The sequence below is a fragment of the Erinaceus europaeus genome, chromosome 14 (assembly GCF_950295315.1).
Source record: "Erinaceus europaeus chromosome 14, mEriEur2.1, whole genome shotgun sequence".
In the NCBI taxonomy this organism is placed as follows: Eukaryota; Metazoa; Chordata; class Mammalia; order Eulipotyphla; family Erinaceidae; genus Erinaceus; species Erinaceus europaeus.
This window is the reverse complement of record NC_080175.1, coordinates 85,976,100-86,003,500: the sequence shown is the minus strand read 5'-3', so window position 1 is coordinate 86,003,500 and position 27,401 is coordinate 85,976,100. Positions and strand designations below refer to the sequence as shown.

The following is a 27,401-nucleotide window of genomic DNA, read 5'->3' as shown; positions in this document are numbered from 1 at the left end:
ATGCGCAAGCGCCGCCGAGAAGTGACTTCTCCAAAAAAAGTGTCTTAGTTCGCGGTCACCTGAGCGCCGGGGCGACTCTGCGGCGCTCGGCTTGGCGGATCTCCGCCCTCCGCGGGTCCTGCCCGGAGACCCCCGCCCTCTCCTCCCGGGGGAGCGTTCGCTGCGCCTTCGGGATCCCTCGACGGGGTTTCCCTCCCCCCTTTTCGTTCGTCGTCCTTTCCCCGGTGGGCCGGACCGGGCCAAGCCGGGCAGCCCGGGCGAGGTCCCCGACCATGGCGTCCTTTTTCAAGAAGAAAACCGTGGATGGTGAGTTCCTGGCGGGGCCTGAGGGGCTCAGCCCTGGCTTTCCCGCGTGTTTTGTGGAATTTGACTTGATTGTCTTTTGGGGGGGAATGTTTCTGGCCGCGGTTCGTGTTGCTGCCCCTGGAGGCGGGGCTGGGTGTCGCGGCCCCACAGGTGACCGCCCAGGTGCGGCCCTTCGCGGACACCTGCCCCCGCCGCACCCAGCCAAGCTTCATTCCTAGTATTATTATTATTCTCATCATTATTTGACTTACTCATTTTTTATTTGGCAAGATCTCGGGCCATCGCAAGGAGGCAGGAGGCTTCCTTGTGTGTTAAGTCCCCGGACCAGGTTATCTGCTCCATGGCTGGGTTGGTTCATTTAGGTTTGTGGCTCCATCAGTTGGGAGCTGGGCTGCTGCTGCTCCTTCTGCACGTAAGATAGTTGCATATACTTTTCTCCCAGATGCTTAGGCTCCTTGGCTATTGGTTATTTATTGCAGGCTGTCCCCTTCCTCTCTTTCTTTCTTTCTGTTTTAAAAATCTGTTTCCACGCAGGAATCCTGTGCGTTTGAGGTGGTGCAATAGACTCCACTTACAAGGTGAACTTGGCTCTGGGTCTGTCCTCCTCTATGATTATTAGAGATGGAGACAGGTGCTTCTTGGATGAGATTGAGCCAATTTAAAAGAAGGAGGAGAAGGAGAAGGAGAAGGGAGAGACACACAGAGAGAGAGGGGCTCTAGGGAGTTTCCAGATGTAGTTTTCAGAATGGACTCCTCTGTCCCCCCACGATGGTCTTCTGTCTAAAATAAGGCATGTGGTATGATCCGCAGAGAAGTTCACATTTGAAGGCGTCTGCACTCTAGTGGATAGTTAGCTTACTGTGTTAAACAGTGCTAGAGGACTACACAGATGGGTATTGTGAACAATGTCTGTGATGCATGCTTATGTGGCATTGATAAGCCAGACTTGATACTTTCTTTTTTAAAAAATTTATTTATAAAATGGAAATATCGACAAGACCATAGGATAAGAGGGGTACAATTCCCACCATCAGAACTCTGTATTCCATCCCTTCCCTTGATAGCTTTCCTATTCTTTATCCCTCTGCAAGCATGGACCCAGGATCATTATGGGGTGCAGCAGACAAGATATTTACATTGACAACTCCTAGGAGTCAAATTCAGTAAAAATTCTTAAGGAAGGAAAGAAGAAAGACTTTTCCCAGTACATGTTGGGTTGTAGGTTGCTTCTGGTGTAACCAGAGAATCACTTCTTTGTAAGGGTTCGAACTGCCAGAAAAAGGAGCAGCAGTAGCTAGACAGTGATTGGTGCAAACTGGGGGCACAGTCCAGATGGGGGGGAGACTCTTCCTTCCTTTGTAGTGCCTGTTCCAGTGCCAGCAGAATTATTTTGGTGAGAATAACAAAGGCATCATCTTTACCACTCTACCCCTCACTTTAACACACAGTTTTGTTTTACTTCTATATTACCACACAGCTCGATTCTTTTTTGCTTACATTGAATGGAAGTAAAAGGATGAATGAAAAAAAAATATTTAACTTACTTACCTTTAAAAAAAAATGAGAGTAATACTTGTATTACCTCCAGTAATTATCAAACTAGTGTAAGACAATATACTTATGTGAAATCGAATTTTAATTTTAACATGACTTGATTTCTTTTTCTATGACTCAGACTGTCAAAGGTTTGTTCTAGTTTTATATGTTGTGACAATTTACTAAACAGAGATTGTATTATTCTTATGGTGATTTAAAAAAATAATAATGTAAAAGTCAACCATTCTTTCATTGCTCAATATATGTCCAGAGACAAGAGTGTCAGTTGTATATTCTCATTGCTGTGTTTCCTGGTGCCTTTGTCAGTCTTATGACTTTGTACTTGAAATATGAAGCAGAATTTTAAAAAATTTAAAGTCAGCTTGTTTAACTCTACACTTATTGTAATTGGATCAATACATTCCAAGGAATAGTGCTTTTTAAATTGTTGTATTTACAACAAAAACTCAGAGGATTTAGCTAGGAATTATGTTACTAAATTAAAGATGCATGCATGAAATATGTTAAAGTAAATATGACCATTAAGTAAATGGAAGTTAGTTTATTTACGATACATACTTGACATTTTTAAATTATCACGTTAATTGAAATCACTAACATCTTAACTATAGACCTATACTTTCAGTATTTATATAGAAAATTTTACTTAGTTTTAAGATCTTTGTTTTATCTAAAAGGAAAAAAGTAGGGGCATATTTTGTTCAGAAGGTGACACCATCCTTCCTAGCAGTAATGAGGCTATATATTTTGAAATGTAATATAATTTTATACTTTTCACCCAGATTCTTAGACTCCTTGACTATTGATCATTTACTGCATGCTGTCTTTTTTTTTATCTGTTTCTACAGTAATGAAATTCTGATATAAAAAGAAAATATATAACTGCACAAAGACCTGGATAATAATTGAATTTTTTTTTCTCTCTTTGGATTGGCTGGAAGAGTTACATACTGTATCATTAAAGGCTACTGCCCATATAAATTAAAGAGGGAGACAACATTGCAGCACTTATTACTGTTCAGAATAGTGTTTAATTCATTTTTGACACAGTATGAAGAAGTCTCTGCAGTGTATACTTTGTTACAGAAATTAATGAGAATTGTACCTCAGTGCCATAGAAGAGATTTTATTAGTTTGTGTCTACACACACACACACACACACACACCCCTATGCCACACTGAGATTTAGGTGGTTTGCCTGCTATTTTTTTTTTCTCCCTAAGTGGGTAAAAAGTGATTTGTCATTATGAACCAGTTACTCAAGATGCCATGAAAACTTGTCTTACATGTATAACTGATTGTGAATTTTTAAAACTGAGGTTCTTGGGGTCCAGCTGGACAGCACACACATTAGCATGCACTAGAACTTGCAGGGGAGGGAAGATTCATGAGTGGGGGAATGGTGTTGCAGGGTCTCTCCTCTCTCTCCCTTTCTGTCTTTTGTGTCTCCACCTCTAGAGGCAAGAAAAAAACAAGTCTCTGGCAATGATGGACACATGTAGACACTAAATCCCAGCAAAAAACTGGTGGGGTTGGGTGGGGTGGGGGGCATAAAACTGAAGTTCTTTAAGGACTGTGTAGTTTTTGTCTATCTATCTTTAGTTTAAAGACACATTTGGAGTCCTTTATTAAGCAAATGTCATGTTGACATGTTTTTATATGTAGTATGTACTTAATTTTTCCAAAACTTGTAAAAATGATCACTGTTATTTCCACTTTATAGATGAGGAAACTGAAGTAAATGGTTGCAGAACTTGCTTGAAATCATACAACTACTAATTAGTAAACTTAGAACTTCATCCCTTTGAATATTATAATTACTTTCTCCCTTTTTGTCCTCTCTGGGCCTTCATCATTTTGGGTGAACTTTTTCAAATAGACAGAGAGGGAGTAAGAGAAGAAAGAGGGAGAAGGAGAGAGGGAGAGGGAGAGAGAAACACATAGAGAGGGAGAATGTGCCAGGTGGTGGCATAGCACACCTGTTTGAACACGTTACACAGCACAAGAACCCAGATTTGGGCCCCTGGTCCCCACCTGCAGGGGGAAAGCTTTGGGAGTGGTGAAGCAGGGCTGCAGGTGTCTCTCTCTGTCTCTCTCCCTCTCTATCACCCCCTTTCATTTTTATTTCTGGCTGTCTCTATCCAATAAATAAATAAGATATAATTTTTTTAAAAAGGGGGGGGGCAGCAGGTAAGGTATGCCACCACAGTACCAGAACCTGAATGCAGTAGGGCGCAGGCTCAGTGCTGGGTCGTGCAGATGGCAAAGTAGAGCGTACACAGGTGTGCTATTTTGTGGTTTAATTACTATATATATATATATACTTTAAGGGGAAGGGGAGGTAACGATTTATAGTATAGTTGCTGACACATAGGGACAAGCACTCATCTCCCCGTGATACTTGTCCAAGTGGCTCCCGACCTCGGAGTTGCCCTCCTCCATCTCACACCACAGCCCCAGCACCCCCTTTTTCTCTTCCCTGGACTCACCTGATGCTTTCCATTACTGTCCTTCTTCAGTCCCACTTCTGAGTGAGATCATTCCATAATGGCCCTTCTCTTTCTAGCTTACCTAACTCAGCATGACCCCTTCCAGTTTTGAAGAAGATACTGCGAAGGAGATGACCTCATCATTTTAAACTGTTGTGTAATATTCCATTGTGTATACATACCACAGCTCGATCGGCCACTCATCTGTCATTGGGCATCTGGGTTACTTCCAAGTTGGGGCTATTATAAACTGTGCTGCTACGAACATAGATGTAAGTGGAATTCTTCACTTGACTTTTCTCTCTCTTTTTTCCAGATACAAATATTTCCCTTTATTGTGTTTTCAAGTTTCCTTTTTTTTTTATATTTATAAAATGGGAAATATTGACAAGACCATAGGATAAGAGGGGTACAGTTCTACACGATTCCCACCACCAGAACTCTGTATCCTATACCCTCCCCTGATAGCTTTCCTATTCTTTATTCTTCTGGGAATATGGACCCAAGGTCATTATGAGGTGCAGAAGGTGAAAGGTCTGGCTTCTATAATTGCTTCCCCACTGGGAGTTGGCAGGTTGATCCATACTCCCAGCCTGTCTCTCTCTTTCCCTAGTGGGGCGAGGTTCTGGGGAAGCAGGGCTCCAGGAAGCCTTAGTGGGGTCAGGTCATCTGCCCAGCGAAGTCTGGTTGGCATCATGGTATCATCTGGAATCTGGTGGCTGAAAAAGAGCTAAGATATAAAGCAGAACAAATTGTTGACTAATCATGAGCCTAAAGGCAAGAATGTTGCAGATGGAGATTTGGAAAAGGCTAGTAGGTCTATTTTAGGTATATTCCAAGGAAACGAGATTCTTTAAGAACTAGTGGGAGAGGTTTTCACTTCCAAGAGTGGTAGAAATGTAAACAATCTTCCTCTCCCTTGATACAGCTTTTCTCTTCTCTTCTCTTCTCTTCTCTTTTCTTTTTCCTTCTCTTCTCTTTCTTTTCTTTTCTTCTTTCTTTTACATGGAGAGCAGGATATTTGTGCCTCCGGATGGCTTTTTCTGTCTGGCAGCATTGTTCACTCTCTTAGATTCATTTGTATACACCATGGTTTTTGGCTGTTTTTGTTGTGATGTTCCTTGTTTAGAATTATTTTTTTCTCCTGATAACATGAATCACAGATGCTTTTTTTTACTGATACTACCTGAAACGCTGCTAAGTATCTCTCTTTACATTTGCATTTTAATGTTTTTCATCATTATCAGTTCGATAGGACAGAGATAGAAACAGAGAGTTGAGGGGAGATAGGGAATGAGAAAGGGAGACACCTGTAGTGTAGCGGTGCCCCACCACCACTTAGGAAGCTTCCCGTGCAGGTGGGAATAGTGACCTGGAAGCTGGTTGCCATGGCAACATGTGTGTGCTGGGTGCACCCTCTCCCCCAGGCCCCACCTCTTCTTCATTTTTTAACATTTGCTTCCCCACGTGCATTTACCTGAACCAAAGTAAATCATACGCTTTCAAAGTTGTATTCCGCTCATTATAAAGTTCTCATGTGGGGGGGGGGGCGGTGGTGGCACACCTGGTTAAGCGCACATGTTACAATGCACAAGGACTTGGGTTCAAGCCCCTGGCCCCCACCTGCAGGGGGAAAGCTTTGCGAGTGATGAAGCAGGGCTGCAGGTGTCTCTGTCTTTCTCCTTCTCTATCTCCCCCTTCCATTCTCGATTTCTGGCTAGCTCTATCCAATAAATAAAGATAATAAAAAAATAAAATTGTTAAAATAAAAATAAAAAGCACTCATGCATGCTATATTTGCAAGGCTGATACAGGAACCTATCTCTGTATCCAGTCATCATGTAGACTAAACCCCAAGTAATATTTTACTAACCAGAAGTAGTGTTTGTAGAGCTTACCGTAGTCTGCAGTCTGTATCCCTAGAATCACACCATCCATTTGAACCTTCATGCAGATTCGGAGGTGACTGATGGACTGACTGCTAATGACAGAATGCAGCCAGGCACCGATTCTTGAGTTTGGCATGGTTGGAAGAGTATCTGTGTATGTTTCTTGTCTGGAGTTCAGAATCTCTGACAGTTGAACTAAGTTAAAACTAAGTTGAGATGCCGCATCTCTGCTAGTTTATTAGGACATAAAATTCACCTATACATAAATCATATTCCTTCCAGAAATACATTTCCAAATAAAATGGAGCATCCTCCTGGAGCTACTTGCAAGTACCCAGATCTTTCCTAGGATATTGTGTTTTTTCTTAGTGTTTATTATTCTGAATATTTAAAAGCTCGAACATACATTTTCTGTGGTCCAGACATTCTTGACACAAAAGAAAAATAATTGAATATGGGATTCAGGAAACTAGTACACTCTTCTGAGCATTTTTCTAAACAAAAAAATTCCTCATAATTTTATTTAATTAAGTAATTTATTTATGCTGGAGAATCAAACATGCTTGATCTCACGGCTTTCATAGGATTTTAAAAAGTATTTTATTCATTTACTTATTTATTTATGAGAGAGAGAGCGACAGAGACCAGAGCACTGATCAGCTTTGACTTAGGATGGTGCTGGAGATTGAACCTGGGACCTAAGAGTCTCATGCTGAAATAAAATGTTCCCCAGTTGCACAATAGACAGACAGGCGGGTCTGCTGTTCCTGCATTTCAGCAAACCTAGGAACTAGAAATGCAACCAATCAGGTTGAATCATTTTGTTTTGCAGAATGTAGCCAACCAAATTGTATGTTTCATTTTGTATTCACTTGCACCTTGGCAGCCCTGATGGGCGTGGAATGTAACCAATCCACCTCCTCCTTTGTCTTACATATGCCTATTTCAAAACCACCCTGTAACCAATCAGTGCACGCAGCTGGAAGGGTATATAAGCGGCTTTCCAAATTAGATGGACAGTCTAGCATGGCAGGAGCCTGCTGGATGAATCCACCAGCATAATAAAATATCTCCCTGCCCTCCAGGAGGCCTCAGACTAGACCTTTGGATCTGCTGCACCCTGGAGCTGCTGTGCGGATATTTCCGTAACAATGCATGAAAGTCTTTTGCATAACCATTCCACGGTCTCCCCTCCCCAGGACTATTTTTTTCCTTTTAATTTCAGATAGAGACAGAGGAGGAGAGACACCACAGCGATCCTCTAGCTTTCATGAAGCTTTCACTGGTGCCGTGAATGTTTTTCTCATATGCCAGAGACTTGAACCCACTTGCTCCTGCTTGGTCAAGTTTGCACTCTGCTGAGTGAACCATCGCCTTGCTCACTGCTTACTTGGTTTGTTTATTTATTTATTGCAGAGCTGGGCCTCACTCCTGTGTGCTTTTTCCCTTTCTAGGCTCCTTTTTCATTCAGACACTTTAAACAGTTACTGACAAATTAGAGATTGCTCCTGGATGTAGTTGATAATTACTTTTTACTTTAATCTTCAAATGTGTGAATCGTAAGTAAATGAGCAGGGTCTAGAAGGACAGCAATGTCTCGAGTTGGGGCTTGACAGCCATAATTCATTCAGGTTGGACCTAGAATCCCAGAAGTCAGTTCTGCTGAGTTAGATGGACCCCATGGGAAGCACCTGCATTTTTTTTCTTCTTGTTTCATTTGACTGTTTTATGGCACTTCCCCCTCCCCTCCCCTGCCCCTGCCTCTGCCCCTGCCAAGTTAGATCTCTTGACAGAACCAAAGAATAAACACCTTTGCTGTCTATATCTTAAGTTCAGAATTTTAAGTCTGTGTTACTACTTTGGTGCCACCAGATAGGTTTCATTAAATGAAAAGAGCTTGCAAGGCTTTGTAACCGTTTCTAGATGTTGTGTTAGGCATGGACAAGGTATGGAATAGTCTCCACGACTTGTTTTTTTTTTTTTTTTTCTTTTTCTTTTTCTTTTTTTTTTCTTTTCCCTTTTGTTGCCCTTGTTTATTTTATTTTATTATTGTTGTTGTAGTTATTATTGTTATTGATATCATCGTTGTTAGATAGGACAGAGAAATAGAGAGAGGAGGGGAAGACAGGGGGAGAGAAAGACAGACACCCACAGTCCTGCTTCACCGCCTGTGAAGCGACTCCCCTGCAGGTGGGGACTGGGGGCTCGAACTGGGATCCTTAACCCACTGCACTACCGCCTGACTGAATTTTTTTTTTAATCACTTGAGTGATAGTATAGAAAAACGGATCATGGTAGAGCCATGTACTATTTTCTTTTGCCACCTATTAAGAGCTATACAGCCACCGCCTACTGTAGGGATTGTATTGTCATAGTAAGTAATGTTTATGGCATACTCTTTTACCTAGAGATGGAACTAGAAAATGTGCAGGATTTATGTGTTCCACCTTTCTTAGATGTCAGCCATACTCTGTACCTGCTTGTCCTGTCTTGATTCAGAATCTAAAAAGAGGAAAGCAGAAAGGAAAATATCTGTGACTCTGATGCTCTTCCTTTCCATTGTGAGGGAGATAATCTGTCACAGCTCAAGCTGAACTATTGTGGCCCACGAGGAAAACTGGCTCGAATTTTGGACTTGGAAGGATGTGGTCCCAATTTCGACCCTCTCTATACCATGCGCCACAATGATGGTCTGGTTCTTTCCCTCTCCTTTCTTTCTCATGTCAGTGAATAAATCTTTTTTTAAAAATGACTGAATATCAACAATCATTTTTGATGACAGATTTTTATTTTATCTTTTTAAAAGAATGTGCTAATAGGCGTATAAGATAAATCCATTTGCATTTCAGTATGTATTTGTACTTTCTCTGATGTGATCATTGCTTAGAAAAGTATATTAGGGTAGTAGTTGGTGTGAGGTGTGGTAGAAATACACATAAATAAATAAGGATATGTATGCATGTATGCCTGCTTTTAAAGAGCTTATAATTTTGTGATGAAATCAGACCCACCAAGAAATTAATGTAAGGGCTTTTAGCACAGGAAAAGTCACCCGGAGCCATTTGTATGTTATCCCTTCTAAGTTATCGAGAAAGCCAGATCACTAAATGTGGAGGGTTTGTTAAAAAAAAAAAAAAAAAAGAATTTATTTTATAGTATATAATTATCGTCTTGTGAAAAAAAATGTTTTACTTTTCTTTCCAGTTGAATGTTTTAAAGTGTTGTGGCTGTGTTTCAGTATGTAACATCAGATGATCTCAGTTTATAGCTTAGTACTGTTTAAATATTAATAGGACTATTAACAACTGTGAGACTGGAATATGTAATACTTAATTTTCTTTATTTTCTTTCTCGAATGCACAGTGGCAAGTATAATATACAGTTAAAATAATTTTTTTACAAGTGAGTGAAACTGTGTTGATTAAATCACATACTTTGTTAGCATTTCCCGTCTCTTCTTTAAAGAGAGCCCTGTTCTCTATCCCATTGTTATCTGATTTGATGTCTCCCACGATTACACTATCTGGAGTTAGCACAGACCCCTGAGCTTAAGGACACACCGTCCCATATGACTACTCATTGCAGATGCAGGCGTAAATTCTCTGTCGTCACCGGTGTTTATGATTAAACAATTATAAATTCACGGACTTCTACTGCTCTTTAAGGTCTGCTAATTTGTTGACACAACTGTTAAAACATATGAAAATGCATTTCTTGTTATTACCAACGCACTCAGAAAACAGTCACCACCTCAGAATAAAACCCTGTATCCATACCCTCCTCCAGCAGTCACCAGTCTGGGGGGTGAGTATGTGTGTGTGGGGGGAGTACTTCTTTCATTTAGCATATTTTTTAAAGTATTTGTTTTTATAAATTATATTTATTTATTAGATAGAGATATAAATTGAGGGAAGGAAGAGGTAGAGGGAGGAAGAATGAGAAACCTGTAGCACTGCTTCACTGCTCATTGGGCTTTCCCTCGGCAGGTGGGACTGGGTCCTTGAACCCGGGTCCTTGCACATTGTAATGTGTGTATTCAGCCAGGTGCACCACCACTTGGTCCCTTAGCATAGTAGGTTAAGGTTTATCTACACTGGCTGTAGTATGCATCAGTACTTTTCTTTTTTATAGCTGAATAAATTCTGTTTTACTGTATAACATCATTTATACGTTTGTCAGTTTTTGGACATGTGGGTTGTTGTCCGCTCTTGGCTATTATATATATATAATGTTCTTATGAACATTTGTGGTATTCTTTTTTTTTTCTTTCATTATTTATTTTCCCTTTTGTTGCCCTTGTTTTTTTTTGTTATTGTTGTTGTAGCTATTATTACTGTTGTTATTGATGTCATCATTGTTAGATAGGACAGAGAGAAATGGAGAGAGGAGGGGAAGACAGAGAGGGGGAGAGAAAGATAGACACCTGCAGACCTGCTTCACTGCCTGTGAAGCGACTCCCTTGCAGGTGGGGAGCCGGAGCCGGGGTCTCAAACTGGGATTCTTAAGCCGGTCCCTGCACTTTGCGCCACGTGCGCTTAACCCACTGTGCCACCGCCCAACCCCTATTATTTTCTTTTTTATTTCTTTCCGTTATGTACGCTTAGGAGTGAATTACAGGATCATATAATAATTTGATGTTTAACATTTTGAGGAACAGCCAAACCGTTTTCCACAGTGGCTGAAACAATTTATATTCTCGCCAACAGTATACAAGGCTTCCAGCATCTCCACCATCATCAATACTTGTTATTTTCCCTTTTTGATTCTGTTTATAGACTCTCTGGGGAATTTGACATTATATCCCTAATGACTGATAGTGAATACCATTTTCATCTATAAATATTTTAACCATTCCATTTTCTTGGAGAAATGTCTATTCCAAGTCCTTTATCTAATTTTTGAGTGAGAATTTTTTTGTTCATGAATTGAAAAAAAAAATTTTTTGCTATATGTTCTGGTTACTAGACTGTTATCATGTGTCTGTCTAATAAGCATACCATTTTCCCCATCTGTAAGCTGCCTGTTTATTTGATAATGTTCTTTGATACACGAAAGTTTTGAACATTCACGTCCAGTCTATGTGTCCCTTTTCTTTAGTTGATCATGCTGTAGACTTGGTTAAACCTCAGACTGTTGCAAAACTACACCCTTGTCACTCTTGCATAATCAGTACTTACAATCCAGGTTTTAATATATTGAAGGAAAATTTTGTGACCCTTACATTTGGGTTTCTTTTGTGGTTCTCTTAGATGTAATAAAAGAACAGAATCGAGAGTTACGAGGTACACAGAGGGCTATAATCAGAGACCGAGCAGCTTTAGAGAAACAAGAAAAGCAGCTGGTAAGTAGAACGTGTAATTTCAGTGTAACTTTTGAAATAAATTTGGAAAACAGTGTTGGAATAATTAGCTAGTTAGAGAAAAGACACAAGACAGGTGGAAGGTGATTTACTTTACAGAGAAATGGCACGTCTGATTTCATGCACTTTTCTACCTCCGTTGTTTATTGTCTCATTCCGCTGCCTTTTATCAGGATTCTGTATTCTGCTTGTTATAAAACCAAATTACTTTTCAGTTTGTGAAAGTGATGAATGGCTAGGGAGAAATACTGCTCAAAACAGAGCAATATTTAACAAAAATGAAGTAGTCTTGGAAACAAAGACAATTACTAGAAGACATATATAGTGTCAACTCATAGATGCCTTGCTTGATACAACCATTGTATCTGTGGCATTACATAAACTTTCTTAATACACTGTCTTGCTCATCTTTCAAAATTTTTTCTGTTTTAAAATGCACATTACCTGTAGTCTTTCTAAAAGTTAGAGGTATAATTGACATGCAAAGATGTACTTGTTTAAAGTATCTGATTCGATACATTTGGGCTCATGGATACAGTCACTAGACCATTACTACAGCTAACACAGTGAACATACCCATCCTCCCATAGCTTTCCTTATTCCCTTTTCAGTCTCTCCTTTACACTCTTCCAGGTCTCGCTCCTTCCCCGTTAGACGCCCTCTGATGTTAGATTAATCTACATTTGTCAAAATGTGTGGGGTTCATTTAGTTCATCGTAATTATTTTGAGATTAATCAGTAATGCTAAATTTATCAGTAGTAAGCTCTTTTTATTGATGAGTGTCAATCTATTATGTGGAGTTCCCAATTTGTTATTCTAGCCATGAATATTTGGATTATATCCTGGTTTGAGCTATTTTAAATAAAGTTGCCTTAAACATTCTGTTGAAGTCTTTGCATTAACATATGTTTTCATTTTTCCTTGGGTAATTTCCTAGGACTGGGATTTCTTAGTCATAAGGTAAATGTATGTATAACTGTTTTAAGAAACTGCTGAGGGAGTCCAGCAGTAGCGCAGCACAAAGGCGGAAGGATCGCGGTTTGAGCCCCCGGCTCCCCACCTGCAGGAGCGTCGCTTCACAGGCAGTGAAGCAGGTCTGCAGGTGTCTGTCTTTCTCTCCCCCTCTTTGTCTTCCCCTCCTCTCTCCATTGCTCTCTGTCCTATCCAGCAACGACAGCATCAATAACAACAATAATAACTACAACAACAATGAAAAACAAGGGCAACAAAAGGGAAAATAAATAAATATAAAAAATGTAAAGTACTTTGAAAAAAAAAGAAACTGCTGAACAGTTTTGTACGATAGCTGGGATGTTTTCTGTCTGTACAGCGTGATAGAAGAGTGACGTTCTGTATCATGACCAATACTGGAGGAGCCCTTCTACTTTTAGCCGCCCCCACTAGATGTGCGGTAGTCGCTAGTCGTTTTAAGTTGTATTTCTGTAATTACTCATGCTGTTTAGCTTGTTTTTATCCACATGCCTATTTGCTACTAACATATTTTCTTTATAAAATATGTTGCAGTACTTTATACATTTTCCATCAAATTGGATACTTTTTTTCACAAGAATTCTTATGTATTCTGGATACAAATATTTTATTGAATATATATTTTGTAAATTCTTTTTCTAATTTTGGGCCTTGTCTTTCATTTTTCTAGTTTCCTTTTTAAGTTACCTCTTTATAAAACATATGTTTGTTAGAGACAAAGTGAAATCAAGAAGGAAGGGGGAGATAGAGATACAGAGAGGAAAGAGAGACACCTGCAACACTACTTCGGCACTTGTGAAGCTTCCCTGCATGCGGGGACCAAGGGCTTGAACTTGGGGCCTCGCTCACTCCAACATGTCCGCTCTGCTGTGTGTGCCACGGCCTGGTCCCTTATTTTTCTAGTGTCTTTTGACAAAACAGGAAATTTTCATTTTGACTTATTCCAATTACTATTTTTCTCCTGTTATACATTTTAATGTTCAGTCTGAGAAAGCTTTGCTCAGAACAGGTCACTAGTATTTTTCCTTCTAGAAATACAATGGTTTCAGGGGATGGGTGGTGGCGCACGTGATTAAGTGCACATATTACAGTGCGCAAGGACCTGGGTTCGAGTCCCCAGTCCTCACCTGCAGGGAGGAAGCTTTAAGAGTGATGAAGCAGAGCTGCAGGTGTCTCTCGGTCTCTTTTCCTCTCTGTCACCTCCTTCCCTCTGGATTTCCGGCCGTCTCTATCCAAATAAATAAATAAAGATAACAAAAAAATGTAAGAACTTTTTAAAAAAATTATATAAGAAAAGAAATATAATGGTTTCAGTTCTTATGTCTATTACTATGACCACATTAAATTTCAATATGGTTCAATATGGTATCAGTGAGCGGTAGAGGTTCACTGCGTATAAAATGGTGTGGGAGTCGGGCACAGTGGGTTAAGTGCACGTAGCACGAAGGGCAAGGACCTGCATAACGATCCTGGTTTGAGGCCCTGGCTCCCCACCTGCAGGGAAGTCGCTTTACAGGCGGTGAAGCAGGTCTGCAGGTGTCTATCTTTCTCTCCCCTCTCTGTCTTCCCCTCCTCTCTCCATTTCTCTCTGTCCTATCCAACAACAACAATAATAACTACAACAATAAAACAAAAGAGAAAATAAATAATTTTTTTAAATGGTGTTGTTCCAGTAGAGATTTAGTCATTATTTTGTGGAAAAATAAATCATCAAAATACATCTGCTTGCTTCCAGGCTCTGTGCTGTCTTACTGGCCTCTGATTACATTGTTTTCATTACTGTAGTTTTTTTTTTTTTATTATTCCCAGTTTATTAGGAGGTTAATGGTTCACAGCACAATGGTCTGCACATGGGCCTTATTCCCTAGTTCTGTATCATGAGTATCTATAAAATATGCTTCCATCCTGCTCTAGAGTTCTCGGTTTTGGTGCAGTATCACACCCCCAGACAAGTTTCACCCTGTGTCCTTTTCTGACTCCGTCTCCCAAGTTTCAAGTACATGTGCAGTCGACCAGCATTCCTCCCTCCCTCTCCTCCCTCTCTGTTCTCAACACTTCAGCTTCTGGTTCCACCTAGGTGAGACAGAGATCAGAGTTTTAGATTTTCAGGTCTGGCATTTGCCTTTTCATATTTGGCCAGGGTTCAGCAACATTGTTCATATCGCTCTGTCCATCTTGTCCTTCCTTTCCCAGTGCCTTTGCTTCTTTTCTTACTGTTGTTTGTGTTTCTAATTCTGTTCTATCACTGATGAACTCAGGTAGAGTTGGAATTTTTTTTTGCCGTGTGTGTGTGTGTGTGTGTGTGTGTGTGTAGGACTCTTTAGTAATCATTGCAAGGCCAGATTGGTGGTGGTGAATTCCTTCGGTTTCTATATGTCTGAGAAGGTTTTCATTTCTCTTCCATACGTGAAAGATAATTTGGCAGGGTAGGAAATGTGTGACTGGTACAGTGAATATGTCTTTTAGTACAATGAAGATGCAATTCCATTCTTTTCTGGACTACAGTGTTTGTATTGAGAAATCTTAAGGGAGCCTGAGGGTTCTTTCTTTGGTGTGCCAAATTCTCCCCCCTAGTGGCCTGCATTAGCTCTCCCTTGTCTTTGTTTCTGGATAGTTATACAATTCTGGTTCATGGTTTGAGCTGTTTTGGGTTGAAATTCCTGGGTGATCTTTCGATTTCCTCTATGCTGACATTTCAGCATTTCCCAGGTGTGGAAAATCTGCTGTGACCTCTTTGAGTGTGATCTCTGCTGCTCTTTGCTCCTGTGCATCTTCAGGAGGTCTAATAACTCTTACATTTGTTTGTTGCTGGCCGTCTGCTATCTCACCAGTAGTTGCTTCGTTTTTCATGAATCTTTCCTCGCCAGCAGCTCTGCACTCAGAGAGTGCGGTGGCCTTATCTTCTGGCCCAGATATTCTCTCCGCTAACTGAATTATGCTATTTACAAGACCTCTTGGGTAAGCCCTGACTTCCTCCATTGTGTCCTTTACTTCATCTAGCTCCATTCAAAGTTTTCTTTGTGAATTGTGTAGCTCTTTGGTGAAATGATATCTGAGATTCAGAATCTGTGTTTGTATGCTATGGCTGGAGTCTTGAATTAGTTTCATAGTAAGTTTTCTGAATTCTAACTCAGACTTTTTTTTTTTTTCTTTTTTTGGTCCTTTCATGTTTTGCTTGAGTGGCATCTGTTGTTCTACTGTTCAGCCAGCAGGTGGCACTGTGCCTGAATTTACTATTATTTAATATGTGGCTGTGGTGGTTGGGCAATGTAATCTTTTGTATCCACTTGTGTGGATGTAGGCAGTTTTTGTTGCCTTGTTTCAGACTTTATTCCTGTCTCTGGCAGTCCTCTCCCACCATTTGAGTGGGGGACACAGCTTTTGAGTCAGACGTGTGCTTACACTTCTCTACCTTCTCAGGCTGAGCCTGTGACTCGGTATGGCGCTGGCTACCCCCTGCAGGCTCCCTTCCCAGAGTCTCTTTGTAGCATCTCCCTCCCTGCTCTCCCCACACCCACCTGTGGCTCTTTGATTGTCTTCAAACCTCGCAGTTGTAATGTTGTGATGTTTCAGTTGGCTTCTTAGTGCTTTCTCTGGTTATTTCAGAGTATGATTTTCAGTCACTACTATTCCATGACCACACCCCCAGAAAAACTGCTATAGCTTTTTTTAAATTGTTGCTGAATTGTTGGGAAAGTCATGACATATTTTCTTTTCCTTTTTTTTTTAATTTCTTTATTGGGAAATTAATGCTTTGTATTTGACAGTAAATACAATAGTCTGTACATGCATAACATTTCCCAGTTTTCCATACTAGATCCTCTGTCAACCTTTTTGGACCTGTACTCTGCCGACCCCCACCCACCCACCCCAGAGTCTTTTACTTTGGTGCAATACACCAATTCCAGTTCAGGTCCTACTTGTGTTTTCTCTTCTGATCTTGTTTTTCAACCGGGATCCTTCCACTGGTCCTTGGCTTTGCGACACATGCGCTTAACCCATTGTGCTACCGCCCGACTCCCAGCTTTCCTATTCTTTAACCCTCTGGGAGTATGGACCCAAGGTCATTGTGGGTTGCAGAAGGTGGAAGGTCTGGCTTCTGTAGTTGCTTCCCTGCTGAAAATGGGCGTTGACAGGTTGATCCATACTCCCAGCCTGCCTCTCTCTTTCCCCCTCTTTTTCCTTTGTAAGCATGTGGAAATTGCCCCCTGAGATTAATCTTTTCCCCTATGACTTTATGACATTGTCTTCTCTTTATGGCTAGGAAGGATGTGTATATTAACGTATTTTCAATCTGTCCTTCTGAAATAAGTCAGTGAGAACTAGTATTCAAATTTTATCCCATTGTGTTTTCTCTTTTAGGAATTAGAAATTAAGAAGATGGCCAAGATTGGTAATAAAGAAGCTTGCAGAGTTTTAGCCAAGCAACTTGTACACCTACGAAAACAGAAAACGAGAACTTTTGCTGTAAGTTCAAAAGTCACTTCCATGTCTACACAAACCAAAGTGATGAATTCCCAGATGAAGATGGCTGGAGCCATGTCTACTACAGCAAAAGTAAGTGCGGGTCTTTCTAGCTGGTCCGGTTGTAGCTTTATCTTAGCCATGTAAATATCAGTATTCAAGCAGATATAAAAGACTTCCTGGCTGTGTGTGTGTGTGTGTGTGTGTGTGTGTGTGTGTGTGTGTGTGTATTACAAGATTTCTATAGTTGTTAGGAAAAAGAGTTGCAATACTGTGTAATTTAGATAAGTGCTTCTAGATTATTTGTTTATTTAAATGAAAAATTTCTTTTTGGAGAAACTTTCTTTGTCTAAGACTACATGTATCTGGGTATTCTAGGCTAGTACAGGAAAGGGAGAGTATATTGGAGTGTCATATTTAAAAATACTCTGGTGTGGTCCAGGAGGTGGCGCAGTGGATAAAGCATCGCACTCTCAAGCATGAGGTCCTGAGTTCAGTCCCCGGCAGCATATGTACCAAAGTGATGTCTGGTTCTTTCTCTCTCCCCTTCTATTTTTCTCATTAGTAAATAAATAAATCTCTAAAAATAAATAAATAAATAAAAATACTTTGGCTAGTATTTGCCACTTCCTGGGTGGAGCTTGGACAAATCCAGCCAAATGAGATAAGCCAGAGGAATGAACACTGGATGATCTTACAGGTGGAACTTAAGAAGGAAGGTCAGGAAGGGAAAACACAAAGTGAAATGTGGCCTGGGTGTGGTATATTGCACCAAAGCAGAGGGCTGTGGGGTGGGATGGGGGAAAGAAGAGGTGGAGAGGGTACTGAAATCCTAGTTCATGATGGTGAAAATGAACCTGAGTTGAAGGTGAACGTGTTATGCAGACATCTATCACAGTTAGAAGAGAAATTGCACCCATGTGTCAGCAACTGTATTGCAAAGCACTAAGCCCTCAAGAACATGATATAAAAGAGACACAGAGAGAGAGAGAGAGAGAGAGAGAGAGGGAGAATCAGAAGCTGGAACTTTGAGTAGATGTAGTCTGTGACAGCAAAGCCAGGGTAGGAGAAAGGTGACTGAGAGGGTATGGAGAGGAGACCCAGAGCACAGTGGTAGAGGAGCATTTCAGTTGGTGAGAGTGCTGTGCAGACATCTATTAATCACAGAAAGATGGGCAATTGTACTCATGTGACACCAACTGTCCTGTAACTCATTATTTTCATAGTAAAACAATAAAAAGAAAAGAAAATGCTTTGGCTGTTTAGTATTGCGCCCTGATTAAGAATGCTGTGTTTGTTTGTGGCTCAGGCTCCCAGGTCAGAGGTTCAGTGCCTACAACCTACCATGAACCAAAACTAAGCAGTGCTCTGGTCTCTCTCTCTCTCTCTCTCTCTCTCTCTCTCTCTCCTTGTGTCTTTCTCTCTGTATCTTTCTTGTTAAACTAAAATAAATATTTAAAAGAAAAAATCGAACATAATCTTGGATGGTTTGTAATATTTTTTAAAAAGTGAAAGAATGCTGTGTTTGCTTCATGTCTTTGACATCAATGTGGTTTATATTGCCTGGTATCTTTTAATATTAAAGTAACTATGTAATGCATGTACACAGACATGTTTTGGGCTATATTGCATTGTCTCTTTTAATGAGGTAAGTGAAAAAATATAATGGATAAGAATTATTTTCACATTTTTTATAAAACTCAACGTTTTGTATTTTTAATCATGGTTTGATATGTAATAATAGACTAAGCTTCTATATCAGCATATTCTCTCTTCTTTTAATATTTATCCCCTTTTGTTGCCCTTGTTGTTTTATTGTTGTAGTTATTGTTGTTGTCGTTATTGGATAAGACAAAAAGAAATGGAGAGAGGAGGGGAAGACAGAGAGGGAGAGAAGGATAGACACCTGCAGACCTGCTTCACCGCCTGTGAAGTGACTCCCCCCTGCAGATGGGGAGCCAGGGGCTCGAACTGGGATCCTTATGCCAGCATATTCTCTTTTAACCTAGATTCTTTCCTTGTAACATGTTTGTAAAAATTGAACATAAAAGTCTTTTTAATGTCTTTGTAATAGGCAAATGCAGTTTTGTCATTTAAATATCAATGGAATTTAGTGTGTGTGTGTGTGTGTGTGCGTGCGTGCGTGCATGCGTGTGTCAATGGAATTTAGTGTGTGTGTGTGTTTTACCAGAGCACTATTCAGCTCTGGCTTCTAGCAGCATGGGGGATTAAACCTGGAACTCTGGAGCCTCAGGCACAGGAGTCTGTCTGTGTAGCCATTATACTATCTCCCCCACCACTGATAATTATTTTTTATCACATAATTTTCTGCCTACTGCTGAGATGAAGTTTTTCACACTGGTCTTTATTATGTACATGTTAAACAGATGGTTTCCAAATTACTAATTCATTTTTTCCTAGAATAGTCATCCTCTTATGTGTGATTATAGCAGTATGTATATCTTTTAAAAGCCTGTTCCTGTTTGATGTGTTCTCTTGGATTTATTTTCTGGTAAACTTTTCATAATTATGTGGCTAACACAAATCTTGTCATCTGCTAAAGACAATGCAGGCAGTCAACAAGAAGATGGATCCACAGAAGACATTACAGACAATGCAGAATTTCCAGAAGGAAAACATGAAAATGGAGATGACGGAAGAAATGAGTAAGTTCAGAAATTCAAAATGAAATGGGTAGTCCTTAAATTCGTCAGGTCAGCTTAGTGGCAGTGTTATATTTTCCTCTATGAAGAATAAATGATTAAAAAAAATGTTTTAAGAGTGGCGGGGAGATATCTTGTCCAGAAAGACATGCACTTCACTGTGTCTGGAAGCCCTGCTTCAGGCCACAGCGCCACATGGTAGGTGAGCCGGTGCTGCTCATGCACATGAAATAAAATGACGCAGAAACAGGCGAGTCAAAGTTCATGAGAGATAGAATCATCCATGGTGAGACACTGGCACCAACACATGCAAAGAAAATATATATAATAAAAAAATGATCGGTAGATGTTTATCATAATGACTCTACTGTATTTTAAATGAGCTAAAACCCCATTATTAACATCTAGCTAGAGGAATATATTATGTCCTATTAACTTCAGCAGCTTTACATTATTGAATATTGGACCAACTTACTGTGACACACACACACACACACACACACATATATATTATGTTCTATAGACACTATAACACTGAATGAAAGATGACGTAATTCTTCTTGGCAGTAACTAGGTAGCTTGAGAGTTGTGTGGATTATCCATAGTTTTGCTGTTGGTTTTCAACAGCCTTGGTGATAGTGAAATTCTATTACTCCCTTTCCTTTCCTTCTCAAAGTTACTTCAGTACTTCTTCTGCTTTTCTTCAATACAAGCCAATTATATTTGTGGAAGAATATGGACAATATAAAAAAAAAGCTATTATAATTAAATCTGCTGTCTTGGTCAGGAAAGTTGCTCGTGGGTAGAGGGCAGGAAAGGACATGCATGCTTGGGGTCTTGGGTTGGATCCCTGACATGACATACAAGAGAACCTATCCATGCTCTTGTCTATCTGTTTCTCTACCATAAAATTAAGAAAGTCACCTTGCCAAGAAAGAGTTCCTAGGGGTTTTGTTTTTAATTGTTTTATTAAGTAAATACTGATTTCCAAGATGGCTGTTACATTTTGTACATAAACGTGTACAGTTTCCTTCCGTTCTGAGATCATCAGTACCTGCTCACTGCCCCCACCACTGCTGCACTGTATTACAAAGACACTGGTTGTTAGGAAAGTCAGGACATATTTCTGCGTAGGAAAATACATCACGATTTTTCCCACAATCCACTGTTTTCCAGTTGTTTTTACAGCTGTGTAGTTATATGCCAACTCAGTTCTGCTCCACTGCTAGCATACAACTTGAATAGCATTTGGTGCTTAAAGTAATATCACATTAAATTACCAGAATTGCTAAAAAAAAAAAAAATCACCATTGTTAAAGTATTATGTTTCAGAATATCTATTTTTCTTTCTGAACTCTTTGATGCTATATGCATATTTTTGATATTAAAAGATGCTTTTCTCTTTGGACCTGTTGTAAAGTAAGACTTCTTTTTTTTTAAAAAAGGAATGTCATCAGTGAATTTTTAATGACTGAGAGAGTTGCCATTTATATACTGATCATAGTAACTAATGTCTTTGTGTAGCTTCCAATGATGACACAGGTGTGAGCCGATTTACCTGAGAAATTAACTTTTCCATTAGGCTATAATGAAGAGAATCAAAAGCAATAAACTCATACTTAAACAGTTCTCACTTACATTTAAATCTTTTGATTCTGAAAGAATAGCATTTGTTTGTATTTACCGTCTTTTTCAGTCATCTAGTAGTGAAAACTAACTGTAGTATTTTCACCCAAAGATAAATTCATGAACATTATCTTTTTCCAGTTTCTGTTTGTACAGTGCTGTTCCAAAATATTTCTAAATACAAGTTTTTGAATATTTGAAATAAGATGTCTGAAGAGCCTTTGTTCCACCCTAATGTCAATAAAATTTTTTTTCTTAAAACAGTCATACTTTAATCTCTGTTAATCCCTGATAACACTGGTATCTTTTTACCTATCCCTTTCATTTTTTTCCTTATAACCGCTTCTTTATTCAGACCTTTACAACTTTGACTGAGGCTCCCTACTTCCTAATTATTTAATTATTTCAGCATAGCTATTTTGTTGTTGTTGTTTTTCAGGAACTTTACTGTTAACATGCCATCAGACTTTTTTTTTTTTTTTTTTGGTAGTTTCTTTCTGACTAGAAAGTAAAAGCTCCAGTCACAAATAAGACATATTCATGTTAAGCCTCATTACTTGGGTGATGAGAAGGAATATGGAGCCTCCCAGAGACAAAGTGACTTTCCCCCAATACTGCACAGAGACTGAATGGAAGAACCGAGCTTCTAATTCAAGGCTTTACATTGACCTTATTGATTTAGAGATGACATTCCATTTATTTTGTATATGACCTATTTAGCCTTTTCCAAAATTACTTTTTAAAAAATATTTATTTATTTATTTATTTATTTATTTATTTATTCCTTTTTGGTTGCCCTTGTTGTTTTATTGTTGTAGTTATTATTGTTGTTGTTATTGATGTCATCATTATTGTATAGGGCAGAGAGAAATGGAGAGAGGAGGGGAAGACAGAGAGGGAGAGAGAAAGATAGACACCTGCAGACCCTGCAGGTGGGGAACCAGGGGCTCGAACCGGGATCCTCAGTCCAGTCCTTGTGCTTTGCGCCATGTGCGCTTAACCCACTGTGGTACCTACTGCCTGAATCCCCCAAATTTACTTTTTAACTATTGAACTAGCAAAAATATGTTGCCAAAGCATGTGCATCAAGACCTCAATAGCATGAAATCTTATTCATATGCCAGAAAAACAGACAAGTAAGATGCAAAAGAAAAAAGAAAAAAAGAGTTGCTACTATCCTAAATGACTTTTCAGATCTTTGCTTCCCGTGTGAGAGAGAGCTATTTGACTAGAGTAAACTGTACCCTGTCTGTTGATTCACCTCTGAGTTTGCCCTTCTCCTATATGAATTGTACCTTCTTTTAAAATCTGAACCTAAACTGAAATCTGTTAGAAAAGTCATGGCTTTGTTTCCCTGCCCCCCTCCCCCCAGTCAATGACACACTTGATGACATCTTTGATGGTTCTGATGATGAAGAAGAGAGCCAGGATATTGTGAATCAAGTTCTTGATGAAATTGGAATCGAAATCTCCGGAAAGGTTTGAACTTCTTTGGTTAATTAGAAATTGTTTCTACAAGTTTTGTTACCTAATTGTTTAAAATTGCATTTTCCTGTTAAGTACCTATTTGAAAACTCATCTGAAAATTAAGCCCCTTTGCTGCATATCTCTAGGTCTAATTTCAGATGTCTAATAGTGCACTCTCTCTTTCCTCTCTTTAACGTAGATGGCCAAAGCTCCATCCGCTGCCCGAAGCTTACCATCTGCCTCTACTTCAAAGGCTACAATCTCTGACGAGGAGATTGAACGACAACTCAAAGCTTTAGGAGTCGATTAGATATTTCTAAAAAGCCATAATATTTTGCTTACTTATAATTATTTAGCATACTCCAGGCACAGTGCAGACTTCTTTCACACAGCGCATTTATTTTGCAAAAATGAAGACCATGAGTGAACATTTGTTTCCTAAACCATGGCTACTTTGCCTCTTTTGCCAAAGAATGGTAATAATGCAGAAATGGGAACCATTTGGACTTTAATTAGAACTATTTGGGAGTGATTATGTATAAAACGTTGATATGTCTCCACATGGCATAGAGAAATTACATCCATTACTTTATCTAGTTCATGTTCTAAATCTTTGTACCATGAATACAAAAAATGTGTTCAGTGCCACTAGGCACTAACTTAGAAAGACTTGTAAAAATATTAAAAGTTTATAACTGTTTCTGTAACTGTTGCCTGTCCTGTATAAGTGATTATATGTTATGACCAGAGGCGGTCCAGCTGCCAAATTATTTTTAAATGATCCAAAAGCAGAGTGCTATTTAAACATCTGTCTTAAAAACTGTCATGAGTTTTTTTTTTTTCCTTCCCCCCTATGGGAGAAAATTCTAGATAGTAAGTTTATTACCTTTCAAAATGTGCTTAACACCTGCCTTAAATAATACAGACATATTGTGCACATCTTTTAACTGACAGAAAAGAATTACATCTTAAGCTAAAATTGAGGCTTCTTACAGAAGTCATCCAGACTCTTCCGTGAAGCTTATAATATTGAGTTGAATATGATTAGTAAAAATCTGACACTGAACAAGCAAGACGTTATTGTACTAAACCAATGTATGTTTGGTCTTCCAAGAACTGAGGAAATATTCTTTTATTTAACTTCTGTTTAATTTTGAACTGTGTTAAGTGTATATGAATGCTGTAAATTGAAAACATAATTCTCAAGTAATTATTCTTTGCTAAGACTCCACCTAAATTTTCAAATAAAAACTAGAATTCTTTTCCTTGGTAATAAACTGTAACTGTCAGAAATTACTTTCTAAATGTGTATCCATATATTAATGTATTAGCAGTACTTTTTAATGTAAGGTTTACTGTGTTATTTAATGTACATATAGAAAGTGAAAGAAAATAGCAGATTAGTAGAATTTAGAATTAGATCAGTTTTTGAAAAATAATATTGTAATATATGGGTTCTGGTGCCATCCCACCGTAAACACTCTGGAGGAGATCTGATAGGCATGAGCTGGTCAATTTGGAAGGATGGACATCTGGGACTAATAATGACCGTGTAAATACATTTTAGGACTAGCATACATGTGCCATTTCAATTGGAGGCAGAGTGGAAGGTTAAACTATATATAGTTTTTAATCCATAAAACATTTCTCAGTGTTAAAAGATGAAGTTTCATTATCAGTACTGTTAAAACAGTTTCTCAGAACACTAGTGGGTCAAAACATTTTCCTGGGTTATGAAATAACATGTTTTGATTCTTGGATGTACATAATCATATCAACTAGCTGTATTTACATTTTTGTTTACCTGTGGGGGCTTTTGATTTTTAAAATTATTTTATTAAAAATATCTCAATAAAGATTATTGCTGTTATACTTCCCCCCCTTTTTTTTTTCTAGTTTTGAGTTCTGCTAAAATAAACATGCATACTTTTCCAAAGGATACCTTATTTTCTGGAAGGAAAAATGCAGATAAATCTATTTATTAAATTTTAATAAAGATTGTCTCTTTAAGAATTAGCAGTTGATACAGAACTGGTATTTGTAAATGTATATATCTAAAACTGGTTTTACATTATACAGATATGATAATGTTTTGAATCATATGCTCTAATACACAAGCCTTTAGTGGTTTCTTTGATTTTAGTTTCAGTGAGACATCGATGCCACAGAAGTCTTTTCAACCCAAAGGGGAAAGTGGGAAAAGTTTGTTTTGTTGTTGTTGTGTTTGCCACCCCTAGAGCTTGGTGCCAAGACTAGGAATCACTGTTCCAGGCAGCTATATAGCCCTCTATTTCTTTTCTTTTTTTTTTTTCATTCTAGTTTGTTTCTTGATAGGACAGAGAAAATTTGGGGGGGAGGTAGTAGAAGATAGAGAGGAAGTAAGAAAGATAGACACTTGCAGACCTGCTTCACCACTGATGAAGCGTACCCCCTGCATGTAGGGAAGTGGGGGCTTGAACCCCGTCTTTGCGCATGGTAGTGTGTTCTCTTAACCGTCTGCACCACTGCCCCTTCACCCAAGAGTCCTTTTGATTTGGCTGACTTTACAGTATAATGTGGCAGTTTTCAGTGGCTATAAATTTGTAACATTAGGCCACTTTGCTAAAATTAAAATTTTGAACTTTTAAAATTCTTAGACATTAGGTTTGGGAAATAGCTTTTGTTTTCACCAGAGCTTCACCGCTCTGGGCTGACCTTTGCAGACAGAAATACAACATTGAAGGGAGTGCGGGGAAGACATCAACACACCCCAGTTTCCCTCAATGAGATGGGACTCGGATTAGAACTTGGGCATGTGCAAAGAGCCAGGTTTGAGCCCTATACCATGGATGATACCTGGGGAATTTCCAAGAACACTGGGGCAGTGTTGTGGTATTCCTTTCTCTCTCCCTCTTTTATATCCAAATATCTGAGTAAGAAATGAAAACATTTGCTCAGAAACAATGGAACTGTACATGGATGATACCCTCTCTCAACAAAAAATGTTTGTACATTGAGTTCAATGAAAATACTGATTTTTTTTTTTTTTGAATAACTAACTTTTCCTAATTTTGTTCTATGGCCAAACAATTCAACAACTGTATTAATCTCACAATAGAAAAAACAAAAACAGAAGCATATAGCACTCTGAAAAGGATACAACCCAGTGTCACATTCTATTTCAAGATAGGAAAGTTATGGGTGAAAGATTTTTGAGTATCATATCAAAGAGAAAAAAAACTGATACAAAAAAATTGGGTACACGACTATTCACTACTAATCTAGTAGCCACGTGCTAGCCTAGTCCCTGCGTGTCTGACAAGTTTATACTGCTTTAGTCTGTTGAAGAAGGGTGTATGTCCTGGTGTAGAATAGTCCATGTTGACTTTTTTCTTTTTCTTTGAAACCGTATTTTTTTTTCAGCTACAGAAAAATCTCACAATTAAAAAGTTGTTAACAATTTCACGTCCTTTAAGTATCAGCTGCACCGAATGTGCCTTAGGGGAGTAGTGAGGATAGTGAAGGTTGAGTTCAGGCATTTTACTAGTAGAATATTACCTCTGTCTCCCATCTTCCAAAGAATTAGGAAATACATATACACACATACAAGTATATGTATTTCCTAATTCTTTGGAAGATGGGATACTCTCTCATCCCTAAACACAAAATACTGCTTTAGGGAAAAACCTGTAATTAAGACATGGAAAGGGAAGCTATATGAATACATTCATCAGCTACTACCAGTAAAGTTAAGTGTGCTTTTAACAAATATCTTTCTGCTGAACTTCTGGAGATTTACCACTGAAGATAGCATAAGGACACAAGGTGGGAAGATTATAGTTAACGTCATTTCTTAAATGTTTCTTCTGAAAAGCATGAATGTATACAACATAATCAATCAATAGGTCATAAGTTCATTGTTCATATCAGTACATTTACAACTAACTTGCGGATGTCTAAATAACTACTATGTCAATATGTCAGTGGTAAGTACTGACTGATTGGTAATAACTCCTTTATGGTGTGCGTGTATGTGGGGTGGGGGGTAGCTTCCAATGCTGCATATTTTTGGTTTGGTTCTGTGACCCATAACACTCCTCATCTTTGGCTATTTGTGGTGCCAAACCTCTTCCTTGTAATTCCTGTGCACTACTGCTATGCTGTCCCATCTCCCTGTCCTAGATGATGCTAATGTGATCTAAACATATCTGTGTGGCGATCTAAAGATACCTATGCTTATTTCAGTTTCACAAGTTAATCAGACATTCCAGCAGATTCACATTTAAAAGGAACAAAGCTCACTATTCTAAGTTCATAAGGTTTTTTATTTTGAAATTTCTAATGTATTTATATGTAGCTGTATGTCTAACAACTTACTGCATTTTGAAATGAAAAATTCTCTTCCCAACTTAGTATACAAGTATATTATTCTGGAGGAGGAATTTCTACATTCCAATGCCAGTCGTATGGAATTTACAGTTGAAAAAATAATGTATTCATGTTCATGCATTTAACAATTTAAAGTTTGAGTGATAAAGCTGGGGTGATCATGTCACTGAAAATTTTGAGTACTTGTTCATGTATAAATTTTTCTCTAACCATTCAAGTGAT

At 38.8% G+C, this 27,401-nt stretch overlaps 1 protein-coding gene across 1 annotated transcript; it reads left to right on the top strand.

Annotated features, from left to right (window-relative positions):
* CHMP2B (charged multivesicular body protein 2B) lies at positions 1 to 24,107 on the top strand. The gene is made up of 6 exons (XM_007530895.3): positions 1 to 306; positions 11,491 to 11,582; positions 16,954 to 17,148; positions 19,619 to 19,721; positions 22,717 to 22,823; positions 23,011 to 24,107. Exons 1-6 carry the CDS (start codon positions 273 to 275, stop codon positions 23,119 to 23,121), a joined length of 642 nt encoding a protein of 213 aa, XP_007530957.1. The 5' UTR covers positions 1 to 272; the 3' UTR covers positions 23,122 to 24,107.
* The last annotated feature ends 3,294 nt before the right edge of the window (positions 24,108 to 27,401 follow it).